Raw genomic sequence first — 19,087 nt, forward strand, 5'->3', positions numbered from 1 at the left:
AAATGGGGACCGTGCATCAGAAAACCGGAACCTAATCGAACGATTGAACCGGTTAACCGTATTTTTTTTACCGGTCCGGTTAAACCGGTGATTTTTTTTTTTTTTTTTATAGCCGTTGGGCTGGTCTGCCTGGTCATCAGTGGACCGTTGGCAACGGTCCATTATAAAAAATGGCGTTGCTTAAAGCCATTTACTCTTTTTGCCCCCCCCCCCCCCCAACCCCCAAACTTTTTTTTTTTTTTAACACTTTAACCCATCCTCCACCCCTATATAAATCCTTCTTCATTTTCATTTTAATCCATATCAATTCACTCTTCTCTTTCTCTCAAATCTCAATCTCTCAATTATAGTTAATTTGCAACAATTAGCCACTTTAAATTTCTCTCAAATAAATATTATAAAGTCTTATTATAGTTTCAATTATTAATTTTGCAATTATAATATTGTTGGTGGAGTTAGTGATTTTGCAACAATCAAGTACATTTGGTGGATTTGCAATTCTAGCCGCCTTCACTTTGTTGGAAATTAATCGGCAATTTGGTACCTTCGTTCCAACTCTATCTTTATTTTTCGCAATTTAATTCTAGCAATTTAATTTGTTGCAATTTATTTTCTTGTGATTTATTTGAGTGTTATTTAAATTAATTCTATTTAATAATGGCAAAGAGATTTAGACGTGGTGCCGGTAGTAGTAGTGGTATTGTTAGGGGTGGGCTTAATGAGGAAACATTTGTGGAAGAAACGCCTAATTTAGGTATTGATGTTGGTGGAAATAATCCACTTTTAGGTCATGAGGCAATGCAACAACATTTTACCTACACTTTTAATGAAATTGATGATGATGAAACACAAGCCCCCGAGATTCCCATAGAAGATACATGTCCTGTACAATCACATACACAAGACAAACCGCCTAGAACTCGAAAGTCAACCGCTAAAATTTGAAAATTTATGACTAAAGATAGGGAAAGCCAAACAACTAAATATAGCCTATGTGGACAAATATTTGCTTTTAGGCAAGAAACTAGTAAAGATGGTGAAACGGGTACACTAAATAATCATATGAGACTTAAACATATGGATGTTTGGGGAGAGCAAACGGGTTCAAATGTGGAGGGTATTCAAATGACGATAGACCCACGAACCGGTAGAAATTTTAAGTATGACAAGAAAAAAGAGCGTGTAGAAATAACTAAAATGGTAGCTTATGATTGTTTACCATTTTCCTTTCCTTCGGGTTTGGGGTTTGTTACTTACATTCAACGTTGTTATAATCCGTTATTTGAGGGTATTCCTAGAAATACTTGTAGAGCGGATGTTATAGATTTGTACAAAAAATATAGATTTTATTTGCGCCATGTATTTAATTCTTTAAATTGTAATGTTTCTCTTACCGATTTAGGTCTTAGTCTTAACAAATTAGATTTTTTTGCTATTACATGTCATTGGGTTGATGACAATTGGATTATGCAAAAAAGAATTATAACTTTTTTATATGATGAAGGAAAAGGTCGTCACGATGGAAAAATTTTAGCGGATTCAATATCTACTATTATGAGATTTTTTAATATTTATAGAAAAACACTTTGTATTGTTTTAGATAATGCTTCTAATAATACAAAGGCGATTAGTCTTTTAAAAAGAGAATTAAACCCTCCGCTAAAAAATATTTTTCATGTGAGATGTAGTTATCACATTTTAAATTTAATTGTTAAAGATGGTCTTGACTATTTTGACGATTCTGTTCAAAAAGTTAGAGATGCGGTTGCGTTTCTTTTTTGTAATGCTAATAGGAGAAGGCTTAGAGATTTTAAGAATGCTTGTATGGAAAATAACCTTAGACCTAGGAAAATTCAAGTAGAAATTGAGACTAGGTGGAACTACACTTACATTATGCTACAACAAGCATATGAGTATAGGACTCCCATACAACAAGTTCACAACAAATATAATATTAATAGTGATGATTGGTTAAATTTTACGCATTGGGAAGATGTTAAAGAATATATTGAACTCTTAGAAAATTTTTATAATGCAACTCTTGCTTTTTCTCGACAATTCTATCCCACGGTAACCGAAATTTTAGCCTACTTAGCGGAAATAGCTAGAGTTTTACAAGAATATAAATATAAACCCGGTTATCAAGCGGCTATTTTTGAAATGATAATCAAATTTAAGAAGTATTTTTTTCCCATCCCAACTTTATTTATATTGGGTTCTTCGTTAAATCCTTGTTTAAAAGTGTCTTATACTAAAGCATTGGTTGGTCAAATTTATACATTTTTAGAAATTGAAGCGGGAGTTCAACCATCTTAACAAGCCGAACTCGCTATTGATGATGAGTTTAGAAAAGTTTTTACTCATTATTCTAATTTGGAGAACGTGCTACACCCGTTGCTCACGCCCTACTACTTCTCAAAGTAGCAAAAGGGCTTGTCGGGTTTATCGCATTTAAAAGTTTTACATTCTGTACCAACTCCTTCTTCTAGTGCAAACTTTGATGAATATAACTTTTATTTGATGCGGCCAAATGTGGATATCAGGAACCGGATGAATTAGACGTCTTAGCATGGTGGAAGAAGTACAAGGCAAGTCATCCGATACTCTCAAGAATGGCTCGAGATATCCTTACGGTTCAAGTATCAACCGTGGCTTCTGAGAGCGCATTTAGCCAAGGAAGACGAGAAATGGAGACCATAGACACTCATTATCCCGCTTTAGCTTGCAAGTACTAGTGTGTGCATTCGCGATTGGATTAGATCGGAGCGACGCAACCAAAACTTAGAAGCGGAGGAAGGCGAAGAGGAAGAAATGAAGATTTGATAGCAAGTGGACCGGACCAAATGGAAGACTTTGAAGATATCTCCATGGCCGAATATGATATGGGGGAAATTAACGAAATGATTCACAATTGGTGATTTTATTATTCTACTATTTCTTTACAACTCATGTATTATTTGCAAGTTAAAAAAAAAACTACAACTTGCAAATAAATGTTATCCAAGAATGAATAAAATATATGGCTCATTGAGCTTTCTTCTATTTACTTGTGTTCATATTTTTACTTATATTAAGTTAGGAATATACCTAAAATATACTTATAATATACATCTACTTAAATTAAAAACTAGAAAGTTATATACTTAAAAAATAACTAAAATATACTAAGAATATACTTATAATATATATATATATATATATATATATATATATATATATATATATATATATGTTTAAGTTATACATTATATTATATATTATAAATTTATAAGTATATACATATATATATATATATACGTATATACGAATTTATAAACTTAGAAAAAAATTAAGCTATAAATATAAGTTATAATATATAAGTTATAAGTATACTATATATATATATGTTTAAGTTATACATGTATATATATATATATATATATACGTATATACGAATTTATAAACTTAGAAAAAAATTAAGCTATAAATATAAGTTATAATATATAAGATTATAAGTTATAAGTATATATAGTATACTTAAACATATATATATATATATATATATATATATAATATAAGTTATAACTTATAAGTATATATAGTATACATATAACTTAAACATATATATATTAATATATATATAACTTAAACATATATCTATATATATATATATATAAGTTATATAACCTAAGTATAATATATATAATAAGTATATTCTTACTATATTTTAGGTATATGTAGTATAACTTAAGGCTTAAGCATATAACTAATATATATATACACGTATATCTTTGTATTGCTGATTCTTTGTTAGCCTGTTAGTCAGTAAATATTTAAACTTTACTTATAAACTTATATAACATATGTAAATATACCTACAATATACTAATAAATACTATAATATATATACTATACAAAAAATAAAAAAAAAAGGGATTTTGGACTGTTTGAACCGGACGGTTCGGTTTGGTTTAAAACCAAAGAAGGAACCGGTGGTGGTTCCGGCTTTTGACTTGGGCCCGGCCCGTTCTTTAACCGGTTACCGGTCCGGTTCCGGTTTAACCGGTTGACGGGCTTATATCTCGTTGTACCTTAATTACCTAAAGTTGTTAAGAATTTGCACCATTTGGAATTGGACGTATATACCTACCTCGTGCCTATTTGTTTAGGTTTTGTTGGTCCAAATACCATAGTTTTGTAATCAGAAGAAAGTACTCTTTTTCATTCACTTAACATTTTATTTTCTCCAAGTCCTTCATTTATCTTTTTTCTACAATTAAGAAAACCTACTGAAGTAGACGTCTACAACAATGTTTAGAGTTGAACTATGTAGTTCATCAAAAAAAGAAAGTGAAAGATGACGTACTACCATGATAATAATTTTTGTTTCTAAAGTCGAAAATAAAGTACATCAACATATTCCCGATTCACGTACTTTCATGTCCTAATCACCTCAAGTACTCATTTACAAAAAATGATAATTAGAAAGTACCATCCTTTTAGCTTATATTGACAAGTATTTCCAAAACACTCGTCTTTACTTTCAAAGTCTTTGGAAAATTTCATCTTTCATTTTTTGTTGTGTACTTAGCCAGTTATGTCGATTAAAACGCCTAATTCTAGAAAGTTAATTGAACCAATATTCTTAACTCAGTTGTCAAAAGTTGTACTAAAATCTTAAAAGCTACGTAGTGAACTTGTGGACCTAGAAATCGTTGATAGAAAAATATCCAGAGGACTCTCTGTGTCGTACACCTATGATTTCCTAAAATTATTTTCTATTTATACTTATCATCTTCTGTTTGAGAATTTTATTCCTTCATGAGTAGAATATCAAATTAAAATTGGTCAATTTAAAACATCTTCTTTTGGTACCACATGCACAATCATATAATAATGACTTTTAGAATATGTTTTAGCTCACATTGAACACAAGCTTCAAGAGAATACTTAACATGTCTAAATTCCAAACATGATAACTTCTCACTAGTTATATCTTCATTTAAGTTCAATTCATATTATCTTAAAAGCTAAAAATAAATTAAATATATACAAATTATACATAATATCATTAATATCAAAGTCCTTTATATTCTTACTGACATGTTGATGATAAGGTCAAAATATTCTTAGATAGGCAATACTAAGACGTGACCAGGTTTACATTGATTCTAAGGAATTGCCGAACTTGTGCCTCACCCTTTTTAATACATTCACTCACCATAGCATACTTATGACTCAGAAAATATATAGGTCGAGAACATGACCAAATCATCCCATACATTCTTCTCTCACGTTATCCACATTACATGCTATCTATATTTTCTGAGGGATGTGATAATTTTCAAATTTATCTAATTTTAGATAATTACAAATTCATCAAACACCCATACTATGAACATATTGAACTTTAACGACTCAATATTCACTATCATATACTATCACTTTCTTATTATCTCAATTTATGTTGATACAGTTCGAATTTCGAGAGTCAAACAATTCAATTTTGATCGTGAATTTGAACATGAAAATTTTAAATTTTTTGAAATAAAATTCATATTTGAAAACTATGATAATAATTGATAATTTTAAAAAACTTAAATGATATATAAAAATATTACGATCAAAGAAAGATTTGTTTGAATCTCGAAATCCGAAAAGTGCCACAAAAATCAAGACGGAGAGAGTAAAAATTCTTATACAAAATAGAGCCTGTTTGAATTGGCTTAAAAAAAGCAGCTTATAAGCCAAAAAAAAAAAATTGGGGTAGCCCAACTTATTTTTTTGGTTTATAAGTTATTTTCAGCTTATAAGGTGCTTTAGATAAGCTAAGTCAAAGGTACCTAATTATTTTTTTGAACTTATTTTAAGCACAAAATAACTTATAAACTGGCCAGTCAAACACTCAAAAAAGATAAAAATAGCTTAACGGGCTCTTAAAATAGAGTTGGTAAACAAGAACAAAAAAGAGGAATCACCATCGCTTCACAAGTAACAAGGCGCGTGAGTGAAGCACCGTTTCGTCATCGTACTGTAACGCCTCGGTCACGCGTTAAACCTCTCTCTTATTCGCTCAAATAATTTAATATATATCAATTTTGTTAAAAAAAAGGTATTCCTATAACAAATAGGAGTATAAAGCGAAAATAAAAAATAAAAATCCCTTTTATAGAGAGAGGAAAAAAAAAAAAAAAAAAAAAAAACAAGAAGAAGGAGGACTAGGAAATGGGTAAGGTAACAACAATAACCAAAACAACAAGAAGAGAAACAGTATCTATAGCTACAATGGAAATGAAAAGAAAGAAGAAGAAAGGTAGACCCTCTTTATCAGATCTCTCAAAAAGAGAAAATAATAATAATAATAAGGCATCTGTTATTCGCCGTTCATCTCGCCGGAACCCTAATTTAGACCCGAATTCGAATTCACCCGCACCGGAATTTGATGACGATGAGGATGAGAGGAAACAGAAGAAAGTCAAGCTCGTTGTTCGTTTGCCTCCGAACCAATCGAATCAAAGCCAACAACATTTGGATAATTCATCCGAACCTGACTCCGAGCCTGAATTGGGGGATAATAACGAGAAGATCAGCACCGTTGATTGTAGATCTGACGACGTCGTTTCTGATCAGGTGACTTTACTTTTCAGATATGCAAATTTTATTTAAAAAGATTTTATATCCAAATTCACGGTCAAAAATTAAAAAAGTTGGGACAGAAGGAGTATTTATTTATTTTGGAGGGGAGGTTTATTCAAAATTAAAATTTAAGAGAGTCAATTCAATGTATTTCTATTTTTGGAAAATAGGAAGAATATGTTGGTTCTTCTTTTTGTTTTTTTTTCGTGGGAAAATTCAACAGCGTATAAGCTTTTTTGGGATTTGGCGCGTCACCTCAAGTTCCTTTTTTTTTTTTTTTTTTCTTCTTCTTTATGGCTTCCAAGATCTGCATGTTCTTTTTGACTTATATATTTATCTTCTATATTTTTACATAAAAAAGTAATTTTTTTCTATTTTATAAAGTTGAATTTGGGTCCTTTCTTATTTTGTTTTCTTTCCAGTTTCTATATGTATATACTTCTTCTTCTTCTTCTTCACCACTAGTTCTTTTATACTTTATGTGCATCAATTTTTTAGAAAGTTGAAAGATTGGTACTTTTTCAGTTAGTTTTAGTTGTTAGTGTTTTCAATTGTACTTTGATGTGTCTTTTGTGGAGACATTTTACTCAATTATCAACTTCAAGGAGACCCCTTTTACTGTAACTTTCAGTTTTTATGTGTATCTTTTAGATACCCACTTATTTTAAGGTTATAATAATTGAGCTAACAACTTATGTTTTCTTAAATTTGCAGGAAGAAGAAAAGCCTTTGATAGTGACGGACACTCCACATGGTTCCAATCTAATCCCTTTTACATTCTTGAAAAATTGACAGAAAAAAGAAAAAGAATTGTTGGGAATTCCTAGGAAAAATTCGTTTTTTTTTAAAAAATAAAATAAAATTAATTGCTGATATTTATTCGTGGACAGAATCCCCATTGGTGTCCGGTCCCACAACACCTTTGCCAGACAAAAAAATATTGGTGTTCATTCTTGACAGACTTCAAAGGTATGTTTTTTTCCTTTTTCTCTATGGATATCCTTTTATTTCTTGTACTTGGGCTGTTTCTTTTGGTTCCATATTATACTTAAGCATTAGTTTCTTTCGATAATAAAATGCAGGAAGGACACTTATGGTGTGTTCTCAGAGCCTGTTGATCCGAATGAGGTACATTTCTAACGATGTCGAGTCGTATTGGATTGTAACTATATCCACTGTAGATATTGAAAGAACTACTTTGCAGCTACCTGATTATCATGAGATTATAGAGCATCCTATGGATTTTGGAACCTTAAGGAAGAAACTTGATGGCGGGCTCTACTCACAGCTGGAAGAGTTGGAGGTCAGTTATGGATTACCAAGCTGAAATTTGTATAGTTGCTTGTATTTGGATTTTATAATGGATGGTGACACCTGTTATTGTCGATTGATTTGAAGTACCTACAAATGCACTTTGAGTTGAGACCGGTGCCCTGAACTTTCCTGTTAATATAATTTGATTTGTTTATCTTGAGTTTTTGGTTGGAGAATTTGTTAAAATCCAAAGAAAAGTGTAGTATCGAAAGGAAGATAAGAATCTTGCATATGTCAGTTGGATGTTGCACTGTTTTGGGCAAAATATTTGGAATTTAAAGTTTAGGGAAGAGTGAAAATAGTTGGATTATTTTACATTTTTAATAGGAGAAGATGGATGGCTAGGTGAGTTTTGCTAAAGATACAGCAGAAATACTTCTATTTTGATTTTGATTATTAAGTCGAGTGTCGCACAGTGTTCTCTTACAGCAGGAAACTACAATAGGAAGAGCTATTGTGTTGCCCTTGGTAAAACTGAAGCTGAATGAACTTTTGTCTCTTTCTTTCTCTTCGTTTACCCAGTGTAATCCCATAAGTGGGGTTTGGGAGGGGTATGATGTACGCAAACCTTACCCCTACCTTTGTGGGAGTGTGGGGTAGAGAGATGGTTTCTGATAGACCCTCGGCTCCTTGGTGTTATCAGCCTTTCAATTTAAGATATTTTAACTTAATCTTTAGGAGTTCAATTCTTATGGATCTCTTTCATTATCTGAAATTCATGCATTTTTGTGTTTAGCATCGTGTTAGTTCTTGGTGAAGAAGCCCAAGGCAGTATCTAATATCTTGCATTTCAAACTTGGCACTTGCTTGCTGGTGAATGTGAATATTGTTAGTTCCCATTCTTCTCTTGGCTGGTTATTTAAGTGGCCAAATTTTTTATATCGATTTGTGGTAGAATAGCCAATCTAGAGCTACGTAGTGGGAAAAGCAAAAAGGAAAGTGTTCCTAAGATGTAAAAACACCAGCAGCACATTCTTAATTCTGTTACGCCTCAATAAAAAAAGTACAAAGAAGTTCAAAAGAAGATAGCATATACACAAGTCTTGATGTTTGAAGTTTTGAAGGATTTCGAAAGTTATGTTGTTTTAAAAGTAATTTCACTGGATACTTACCAAAAAAAAAAAAAAAAAAAAAAGTAATTTCACAGGATAAACGTGAAATTTATTCAGTGATCTTTTCATATTTCTTGCTTTGTACTTCTATTTGTGATACGTCGTTATCTCCTACATATCATTTGGGTGTGATTTGGTGAGTGGGAGGGGATATTGTTCATGTTACCACCTCTCAAAATTGTTATTGGAGTATAAACAATTGAAATAATGTTGAAATCACTGACACTGTTCTGATTCATGCAGGCTGATGTTTACTTGATATGTTCAAATGCAATGCAGTATAATGCCGCGGATACAGTTTACCATCGGCAGGTGTCTTTAGCATCTCTCTACTCCTTTTGTTGTTTTTTCATTGTTTCGCTTTATCTTGACACCTCCTTCTGTAGGCACGAACCATTCAAGATCTAGCAAGAAGAGATTTTGAAAATCTGAGGCATGCAGGAGAGGATGGTGAGCCACAGCCTAAGGTAGTCCGTAGAGGCCGTCCTCCAGGCAAAAGCGTCAAGAAGTCGGTTGAGAATTCCCCAATAGATCGTGTTGTCCCTGAGCTTTCTTCAGGTGCTACTCTTGCTAGTGGGGATGACAAAGCTATTGGATCTAATTCTTATAATCTAAGAAAGGGGCCTATGCTTTCTAAGTTTCATTCCCCTGATGCATCTTTTGCCCATCGCTCGCGTAATGGTGAAACTTATTCTGAATGGTCAACTGATTGGAATAATGAGTTTCCAGGTTCAAACCTAACACCATGTTCAATTCTCTTAAAAAAAAAAATTAGATGAAAAGCGACTAATTATCTTGTTGCTTGCAGCTAATATCTTGAGGGCTGACATGAAGTATGGGAAGAAACATTTTTCTATTGACGAGAACAGGCGCGACACATACCAACAATTCCATCCTTCCGCTTCTTGTAGTGAGCCATCTCCTTTGTGGAATACTGATGGAGATATGAAGCGGTTAATGGCTGTATGTTCTAAAGAGCTTACACTACTGGTTTTCTATTTTTAATTTATTTTTCCTTGGCGGTCAAAGAGTAGGGAATACTTGGCTCTGGTCTTCCATTGAAATTATTCATTTCTATATATTAAAAACTGGCATTTAGGTAAATTAAAATGCGAACCAACTTATGATTTTTTTTTTCTTTCTTAAAATCAAGAAAAGTGTGTCCAATCTTTAAACTGACTTTTATATAATCTAAATCTACATTCCCATATTTATTTTACTACATAGGAGAGGTCCAGATATGTCAAAACAACTGGAGATAACTGGTTCCCTGCCTGGTCTTTTATGGTTCTTTTGTTTGTCATCGTCTTCCCCCCCAATATAACTGCCTGCCAACCCAAGCCTTCTTTATTTGTGTGCAGAGATGTTACCGTAGTCTTTTTTTTTTAACGAGACTAAAAATGCCATCTGACTCTATTACAGGTAGGCGTTCACGCGGAGCAGCATGCTTACGCGAGAAGCTTGGCCAGATTTGCTGCAAATCTTGGGCCTGTTGTTTGGAAAGTGGCTTCTAAGAAGTTAGAAAATATTTTGCCTGCTGGAGTAAAGTTTGGTCCTGGATGGGTAGGAGAAGGTGGAGGAGGGCCCATAGGGCCATCGGCTTGTTCAGCTGAGATCCACAAGTCATTAGATAGCTCGTCAACTAATCCCCATTCTAGTAGACCTGTAACACCAACACCCCCTGGATTAAATTCTACCGTAATGTGCAAGCCTGCTGCTGAAATCTTTGAAGCTGTCAAGAGATTGAATAGTCACAATGAGCTAACCAGACAAGGTTCTGGTGATGCGGCTCCACAGAAATCTTTCCTTCAGCCAAGAAACGGTTTCAATGGCATGTTTGGGTATGAGTCGTCACCCCAAGCGGAGTTGTCAAGGTTTTCCACGTCTAAAGGACAATCAGGCCAACAAGAGGCATCGAGGGTTAATCCGTCTTTTCATCCTGCGGTTCTGAACGATGTCGCTTCAGCAGAAAATAATAAGTTGTTACAAAGCTTGGCAACATTGTATTCTGGAAATTCATTACCACAAGGTAAAAATCCTGACTTTTGTACAGAACAGAATGTGTCGGTTCAGCAGAGGAGCAGAATGTCAGTTCCACCTGACCTGAATGTACGAGTCCAGCCGCCGGGCTCCCCTAGTGCTAGTTTACAGATTGGATCTTCGCAGCAGCCAGATTTAGCGTTACAACTCTAATTTTTATTAAGCCCTGTTGCTTTTGAGTACTAGATATAACACAGGTTACTTTGATTAACAGTAACTGAAATTGAGGGCTTCATTTGTGTTAGGAATTTCAGGAGAAAAGTTTGTACAGATTATGTTTTCAATTTTTTAGAGCAAAGCTAGGGAATTTCTTATGTAATTTGAAATTTTGAACCCAAGATCCAAAATAGAACAAAGTGATCATTGGCTTGTTATCCAGCTGTAGAATATATTCTGAAATATGTGACAACAATAAACTCCTTTCCATCAGGGCATACATATTATTACTTGTACATTTTAATAGTATTATATAGATACTCAGCTGTTCACATGAAATCTGTTCATAAGGGAAAAAGGGATCCTTTTTATTTTTCTGTTCACATTTTTTGAATCAAGTTAGGCAAAATAATAGTTAATAGTAGTAGTAGTAGTTTTTTGAATAAGTTGGTTTGAGCATTTTTTGCGGCTTTGGTTTTCCGCGATATATAAGCTGAGTCACTCTTTCGTTACAAAAATAAAACTGGAAAAAAAAAGATTAGAAAATCAAAATCTCTTTGTATAGAGAGTGAAATAAGAAGTGGAATTGAAATGGGTAAAGGTAACAGCCAGAGAAACAATATCCATAGCAACAACAATGATACAGATACTAAATTTCACAAGGAAGAAGAAAGGAAAAGAAACTCGGCTAAGCTACAACTTTGTTTTAACTAAAAGAGGATTTTCATTCATAAAACTTCAAACATGTAATTGCACGGTTTCCCCTTCAGATACCCTTAAAAATTGAAATTATGCCCGACATAAATTTTTTTAAAAGTGTAGGCATAACTAATGGATATTATGATGCGTAGCTTATGCCCTCTACGCATAAGCTCTATTTTGAAGTGCAAAAATTAAAGACCAACACAAAATAGGGACAATAGTGCAAATGAGCCAACTTCAAAAGGAAGAAAGTTTTAACTAATGAACATGGGTAAATGCGTAACTGAAAAACTAAACTTGAGGGGTTTGAATACAAATAATAGAACTTGTGTTATCTTTCTGTAAACCAAAACTCTCCAACAGGTGTAGTACTCGAACTGCACAAGGTACAACCATCACAAGCATAACTCATCTTGAATATTATAGTTCCACAATTGAAATCACATCATCAATAGCAACAACAATGGAAATGAAGAGAAAGAAGAAGAAAGGTAGGCCATCTTTATCAGATCTCTCAAAAAGAGAAAATAATAAGGCCTCTATTATTCGCCGTTCATCTCGCCGGAACCCTAATTTAGACCCGAATTCGAATTCTCCGGCACCGGAATTTGATGACGTGGACGACGATGAAGATGAGAGAAAGCAGAAGAAAGTCAAGCTTGTTGTTCGTCTGCCTCCGAACCAATCGAATCAAAGCCAACAACATTTGGATAATTCATCCGAACCTGACTCCGAACCGGACTCCGAACCTGAATTAGGCGTAAATCACGAGAAGATCAGCACCGTTGATCGTAGATCTGACGACGCCGTTTCTGATCAGGTGATGTATTTTGGAGTTGGGTCTTAATTTATGTGTCACTTTTCGGATTTTGAAATTTAAACCATTTTTTTTCTTTCACCGTCATTTTCTCATATGTACTTTGAATTGTTAATTATTCTAACTTATATGACTTTTTTTTACTAGTTTTCAAATTCACGGTCAAAATTAAAAAAAATTAGATTCTCGAAATCTGAACGGTGCCACTTAAATTGTGACACTGGACAGAGGGAGTATTTATTTGTTTTGGAGGGGAAGTTTATTCGAAATTAAAATTAAAGCAAGCTACTCAATTTAATGTATTTCTATTTTTGGAAAATATAGGAAGAAGATGGTGGTTCTTTTTTTTTTTTTTTTTTTGTGGGAAAATTATCTGAAGTTTCTGTGCCTAGGTGTGATGCTATAACTTTTCTTGGGGTTTGGCGCGTAACCACAACGTCCCTTTTTTTCATGGTTTTCAAGATCTATATTTCTTACATAAAGAAGTAGTTTTTCCCTATTTTATATAGTTGAATTTGGGTACTTTCTTTTTTTTCTTTCCAGTTTCTATAGGTATATATAATTCTTCTTCTTCTTCTTGACCACTAGTTTCTTGTTATACTTTATGTTTTCTGGTTCAATCAGTTTTTAGGAAAGTTGCAAAGATTGTTTCTTTTTCAGTTAGTTTTAGTTGTTGGTGTTTTCAATTGTACTTTGATGTGTCTTTTGTGGAGACGTTTTGATCAATTATAAACTTCAAGGAGACCCCTTTACTATAACTTTTAGTATTTATGTATCTTTTAGATACCAACTTGATTTAAGTTTATAATAATTGAGCTAACAAGTGTATTTTTGTGTTGAATTTGCAGGAAGAAGAAAAGCCTTTGATAGTGACGGACACTCCACATGGTTCAACTCTAATCCTTTTTTCATTCTTGAAAAATTGACAGAAAAATGAAAAGAATTTGTTGGGAATTCCTAGTAAAAATTTGTTTCTTATATATTTAATTGCTGATATTTATTCGTGGACAGAATCCCCATTGGTGTCTGGCCCCACAACACCTTTGCCAGACAAGAAAATGTTGGTTTTCATTCTTGACAGACTTCAAAAGTATGTTTTTTTACCTTTTTCTCTGTGGATATCCTTCTATTTCTTGTACTTGGGCTGTTAGTATACTTAAGCATTTCTTTCTTTCAATAATAAAATGTAGGAAGGACACTTATGGTGTATTCTCGGAGCCCGTTGATCCGGATGAGGTACGTTTTTAAAGATTTTGAGTCTTATTGAACTGTTACTGTATCCTCTGGAGATACTGAAATAACTTCTTTGCAGCTACCCGATTATCATGAGATTATAGAGCATCCTATGGATTTTGGAACCGTAAGGAAGAAACTTGATGGAGGACTCTACTCACACGTGGAAGAATTGGAGGTCAGTTATGGATTGCCAAGCTGAATTTTGTAGCACAATTGCTTATATTTTGATTATAATGGATTTAGTTTCAGTGGCACCTTTTATTGTACTGATATGAAGTGCCTGCAAATGCAGTTTGAGCTGAGAACAGCACCCATAACTTTCCTGTTAGTATAATTGATTCGGTTATCTTGAGTTTTATCAAATGGTTGGAGAATCTGTTAAAACCCAAAGAAAAGTGAGGTAGCTAAAGGATTAAGAATCTTGCATATGTCAGTTGGATGTTGCACTGTTCTGGGCATAGTATTTGGAAGTTAAAAGTTTAGAGAAGATTAAAAGTAGTTGGCTTATTTTACATTTCTAATAGGGGAAGATGTCTACCTCTCAAAGGTAGGGGTAAGGTTTGCGTACATCCTACCTCCCCAAACCCCAATTGTGGGATTAAACGGGGTATCTTGTTGTTGTAGTGTCAGGAGAAGATGGAGGGCTAGGCGAGTTTTCCTAAAGATACAGCAGAAATACTTCTTTTTGGATTTTGATGGTTAAGTCTAGTGTTGAACAGTATTCTCTTACAGCAGGAAACGACAATATTAAGTGCCTTTGTGTTTGTCGTGTTGTCCTTGATAGAAACTGAAGCTGAATGAACTTGTTTCTTTTCCGGTCTCTTCGTTTAGTTTGTATTCTAATCCTTTAACCTAATCTATGGGAGTTAATTTTTTTTTTTTTTTTTTTGAAACAGTTAACATTCTATGGGAGTTAATTTCTTATGGAACTCTTTCATTATTTGAAATTCATGTATTTTTGTGTTTAGCCTCGTGTGTTGGTTCTTGGTGAAGAAGCCCAAGGCCGTATCTAATATTTTGCATTTCAAATTTAGCACTTGCTTGCTGATGAATGGATACACTATATTGTCAGTTCCCAGTCTCCTATTGGCTGGTTTTTTATGGTGGCCAATTTTTTTTTTTTTTTAAATATCAGTTTGTGAATCCAGAGCTACCTAGTGGAATAAAAAGCAAAAAAGTATTCCTAAGATGTAAAAACGCAACCAGCACTCTCTTATTCTTGTTACACATCAATGAAAGTTTACCCTTATCCAAAAAGAAAAAAAGACAGAAAAGTATAATGAAGGTCAAAAGAAGATGTGGCATATACTCTTGATGTTGGAAGTTTTGAAGGATTTGGAAAATTATGTATAAAAGTAATTTCACTGGATAAAGTAAAGTGCGTGGAATTTATACAGAGATCTTTTCATATTTCTTGCTTCGTACTTTCATTTGCGATACGTCTCTTTTCTCCTTCTATATGTCATTTGAAGATAATGTTGATATCACTGACATTATTCTGATTCATGCAGGCTGATGTTTACTTGATATGTTCAAATGCAATGCAGTATAATTCCGTAGATACAGTTTACTACCGGCAGGTGTTTTTAGCATCTCTCTACTCCTTTTGTTCCTTTTTCATGGTTTCCGCTTCATCCTTAACACCTCCTTCTGTAGGCACGAACCATTCAAGATCTAGCAAGAAGAGATTTTGAAAATTTGAGGCATGCAGGAGAGGATGGTGAGCCACAGCCTAAGGTAGTTCGTAGAGGCCGTCCTCCAGGCAAAAACCTCAAGAAGTCGGTTGAAAATTCACCAATAGATCGTGTTGTCCCTGAGCTTTCTTCAGGTGCTACTCTTGCTAGTGGGGATGACAAAGCTATTGGATCTAATTCTTATAGTCTAAGAAAGGGGCCTATGCTTCCTAAGTTTCATTCCCCTGATGCATCTTTTGCCCATCGCTCGCGTAATGGTGAAAGCTATTCTGAATGTTCAACTGATTGGAATAATGAGTTTCCAGGTTTAAATCTAACACTGTTCAACTCTTTTCAAATTTTTAGTGGAAAAACGAGTAATTATCTTATTGCTTGCAGCTAAAATCTTGAGGGCTGACATGAAGTATGGAAAGAAACATTTTTCTATGGACGAGAACAGGCGCGACACATACCAACAGTTTCATCCTTCAGCTTCTTGTAGTGAGCCATCTCTTCTGTGGAATACTGATGGAGATATGAAGCGGTTAATGGCTGTATGTCCTAAGATCTTACACTACTACTTTTCCAGTTTTCATTTTTCCTTGGCCGGTTAAAGAGTAGGGAATACTTGGCTCTGGTCTTCCATTGAAATTACTCGTTTCTATCTGTTAAAACTTACGCTTCTAAGTAAATTTATATAAGAACCAACCTATGATTTTTCCCCTTAAAATCAAGAAAAGCGTGTCCAATATCTAACTTCTACATACTGGTCCCACTTTGTTTGTCCAATTCCTACATTGACTTTTATATAGTCTACATTCCCATATTTAGTTTACTACACAGGACAAGTCTGGATAAGTCAAACAACTGGATATAACCGGTTCCCTGCCTAATCTCTTATCATTCTTTTGTTTATCATTGTCTCCATCCTCATCCCATCCCCATAAAATTGCCTGCCAACCCAAGCCTTCTTTATGTGTTTGCAGAGATTTTACGTTGGTCTTTGCTTTACTGAGACTAAAAATGCCAGCTGATTATATTACAGGTAGGTGTTTTCGCGGAGCAGCATGTTTATGCGAGAAGCCTTGCCAGATTTGCTGCAAATCTTGGGCCTGTTGTTTGGAAAGTGGCTTCTAAGAAGTTAGAAACTCTTTTGCCTGCTGGAGTAAAGTTTGGTCCTGGATGGGTGGGAGAAGGTGGAGGGCCCATAGAGCCGTCCGCTTGTCCAGCTGAGATCCACAAGTCATTAGGTAGCTTGACAACTGATCCCCATTCTAGTAGACCTGTAACACCAACACCTCCTGGATTAAATTCGTCTGTAATGTGCAAACCTTCTGCTGAAATCTTTGAAGCTGTCAAGAGATTGAATAGTCAAAATGAGCTAACCAGACAGGGTTCTGGTGATGGTGGCTTTTCCTCCCCAGCTCCACAGAAAGCTTTGCTTCAGCCAAGAAACGGTTTCAATGGCATGTTTGGGTATGAGTCTTCACCCCAAGCGGAGTTGTCAAGGTTTTCTGTGTCTAAGGGACAGTCGGGCCCACAGGAGGCATCTAGGCCTAATCAAGTACTTGGGACGCTTCCTGGACGAGATAATCCATTTCATCCCGCACTTTCAAAGCATGTCGCTTCAGCAGAAAATAATAAGTTGTTAGAAAGCTGGGCAACATTGTATTCTGGAAATTCATTACCACAAGGTAAAAATCCTGACTTCTGTACAGAACAGAATGTGTCGGTTCAGCAGAGGAGCAGAATGTCCGTTCCACCTGACCTGAATGTACGAGTCCAGCCTCCGGGCTCCCCTACCCCCAGTGCTAGTTTACAGATTGGATCTTCCCAGCAGCCAGATTTAGCGTTACAACTCTAATTTTTAGTTAGCCCTATTGCTTTAGAACATATAACACAGGTTACTATGATTGACAGTGACCTAAAGTGAGGGCTTCATTGTATTAGGAGCGTCAGGAGGAAAGTTTGTACAGATTATGTTTTCAATTTTTTAGAGTAAAGCTAGGGAATTTCTTATGTAAGATTTGAAATTTTGAACCCGTGATCTAAAATAGAACAAGTGATCATTGGCTTGTTATCCAGCTGCGGAATATATTCTGCAATTTGTGACAACAATAAACTCCTTTCCAGTGCTGATTTCTCCTTAGGCATACATTATTAATTGTACATTTTAGGAGTATCAAATATATACTAAGCTGTTCTCATGAAATTTTGTTCATAAAGGCAAAAGGGGTCCTTTTTATTTTCTGTTCTCATATTTTGAGTCATGTTACTCGAATATTACTATATATAATAAGGGACAATGCAAAGATTTTGTAGTCCTTAGATGGATCTCAATCATTTAGTTATGTGCTTGCTAACTAAAAGGATTTTCTCTTCCACATCTACCCTTGCACTTATTATTTATTGCATGATATATCAAAGTATGTTTCAAATAAATCAAGATACTTCCAAACCTTTTTTGGTAATATTATACATGGCCCCTTTATTCAACTTTTTGTAAGTGAAATATGTACCATAACTTTTTTTGTCATATATTTAGCCCTACTATATTCGTTTATTACTTAGGTTGCCACATTCAATTTGATAAATATAGTAAAGTTTGAGACCCTTTAAGATACTTAAAAAGTTGTGAATAGTAATGATGTCATCCAAAAGAACCAACGATCCATAAAGATAAATAAATAATAGTACTCCCTCTGTCCCAATTTTTGTGGCACCGTTTGACTAGACACGGAGTTTTGCACATTTGTGAGCAGGGAGTTTGAGACATTTGAAATTTGTGATCCAAAACAAGTTTTAGATATTAGTGTGGTTGTAATTCACTTAATAAAGTTAAATTGTTTCTAAATGTAGAAAAGTAACATTCTTTTTGGACAGACTAAAAAGAAAAGTGTATCACGTAAATTGTACATAGGGAATAGTAACTATGAAGAGCTCATTGGTATTGAGAGCGAACTCTTTAAATGATATTTTCACTTCGTAAATTTTAGGATTATAGTTAGATTTATCCTGATCTTATCTCTTAATAATCTTTTTATTTTGAAAATATAAATTAGGTATGGTATTTTAACATAATTTTGTATAGTAAAGAAAATCAAAATTGATCCTTCGGAAAAATAAAAGCGAGAACGAACAAAATTATTAGGTACTCGTTGCATTGAGACATGACTTACTTATTAAAATTTAGTTGATCCTAACATTCTTGGACTGATAGCATAGTTATAATATTATTATGACATAAATTATTAAAATTATATTCCACTTAGACTTTAAAAAAAGAATAGAAAAGAAATGTCATTTTCTCACATGCATCTTTTGAAAAGAAAAAGAAAGTTTAAATTAAGAAAAGTCCCAATTTTTTTATATTTTGTATGATTTAATTAGAATTAGCATATATTAATATCATTTTAAGTCTC

At 34.0% G+C, this 19,087-nt stretch overlaps 2 protein-coding genes across 3 annotated transcripts; both read left to right on the forward strand.

Moving 5' to 3' along the window:
* The first annotated feature begins 6,120 nt into the window (after window positions 1-6,120).
* On the forward strand, window positions 6,121-17,814 carry LOC132032999 (uncharacterized). 2 transcript variants are annotated; one of them, XM_059422833.1, is made up of 10 exons: window positions 6,121-6,609; window positions 7,330-7,369; window positions 7,506-7,584; window positions 7,698-7,743; window positions 7,820-7,918; window positions 9,285-9,353; window positions 9,428-9,770; window positions 9,850-10,004; window positions 10,464-11,278; window positions 17,569-17,814. In XM_059422833.1, exons 1-9 carry the CDS (start codon window positions 6,205-6,207, stop codon window positions 11,232-11,234), a joined length of 2,007 nt encoding a protein of 668 aa, XP_059278816.1. In that variant the 5' UTR covers window positions 6,121-6,204; the 3' UTR covers window positions 11,235-11,278; window positions 17,569-17,814. The 2 variants fall into 2 exon arrangements, with proteins under 2 accessions (XP_059278816.1, XP_059278815.1); XM_059422832.1 differs by lacking the exon at window positions 17,569-17,814 and having other exon boundaries at window positions 10,464-11,510.
* On the forward strand, window positions 12,316-17,814 carry LOC132032998 (uncharacterized). The gene is made up of 9 exons (XM_059422831.1): window positions 12,316-12,759; window positions 13,605-13,644; window positions 13,768-13,846; window positions 13,947-13,992; window positions 14,069-14,167; window positions 15,504-15,572; window positions 15,649-15,991; window positions 16,065-16,219; window positions 16,711-17,814. Exons 1-9 carry the CDS (start codon window positions 12,403-12,405, stop codon window positions 17,527-17,529), a joined length of 2,007 nt encoding a protein of 668 aa, XP_059278814.1. The 5' UTR covers window positions 12,316-12,402; the 3' UTR covers window positions 17,530-17,814.
* Window positions 17,815-19,087: the final 1,273 nt, after the last annotated feature.

Source organism: Lycium ferocissimum, chromosome 10, assembly GCF_029784015.1.
Source record: "Lycium ferocissimum isolate CSIRO_LF1 chromosome 10, AGI_CSIRO_Lferr_CH_V1, whole genome shotgun sequence".
Taxonomy (NCBI): domain Eukaryota; kingdom Viridiplantae; phylum Streptophyta; class Magnoliopsida; order Solanales; family Solanaceae; genus Lycium; species Lycium ferocissimum.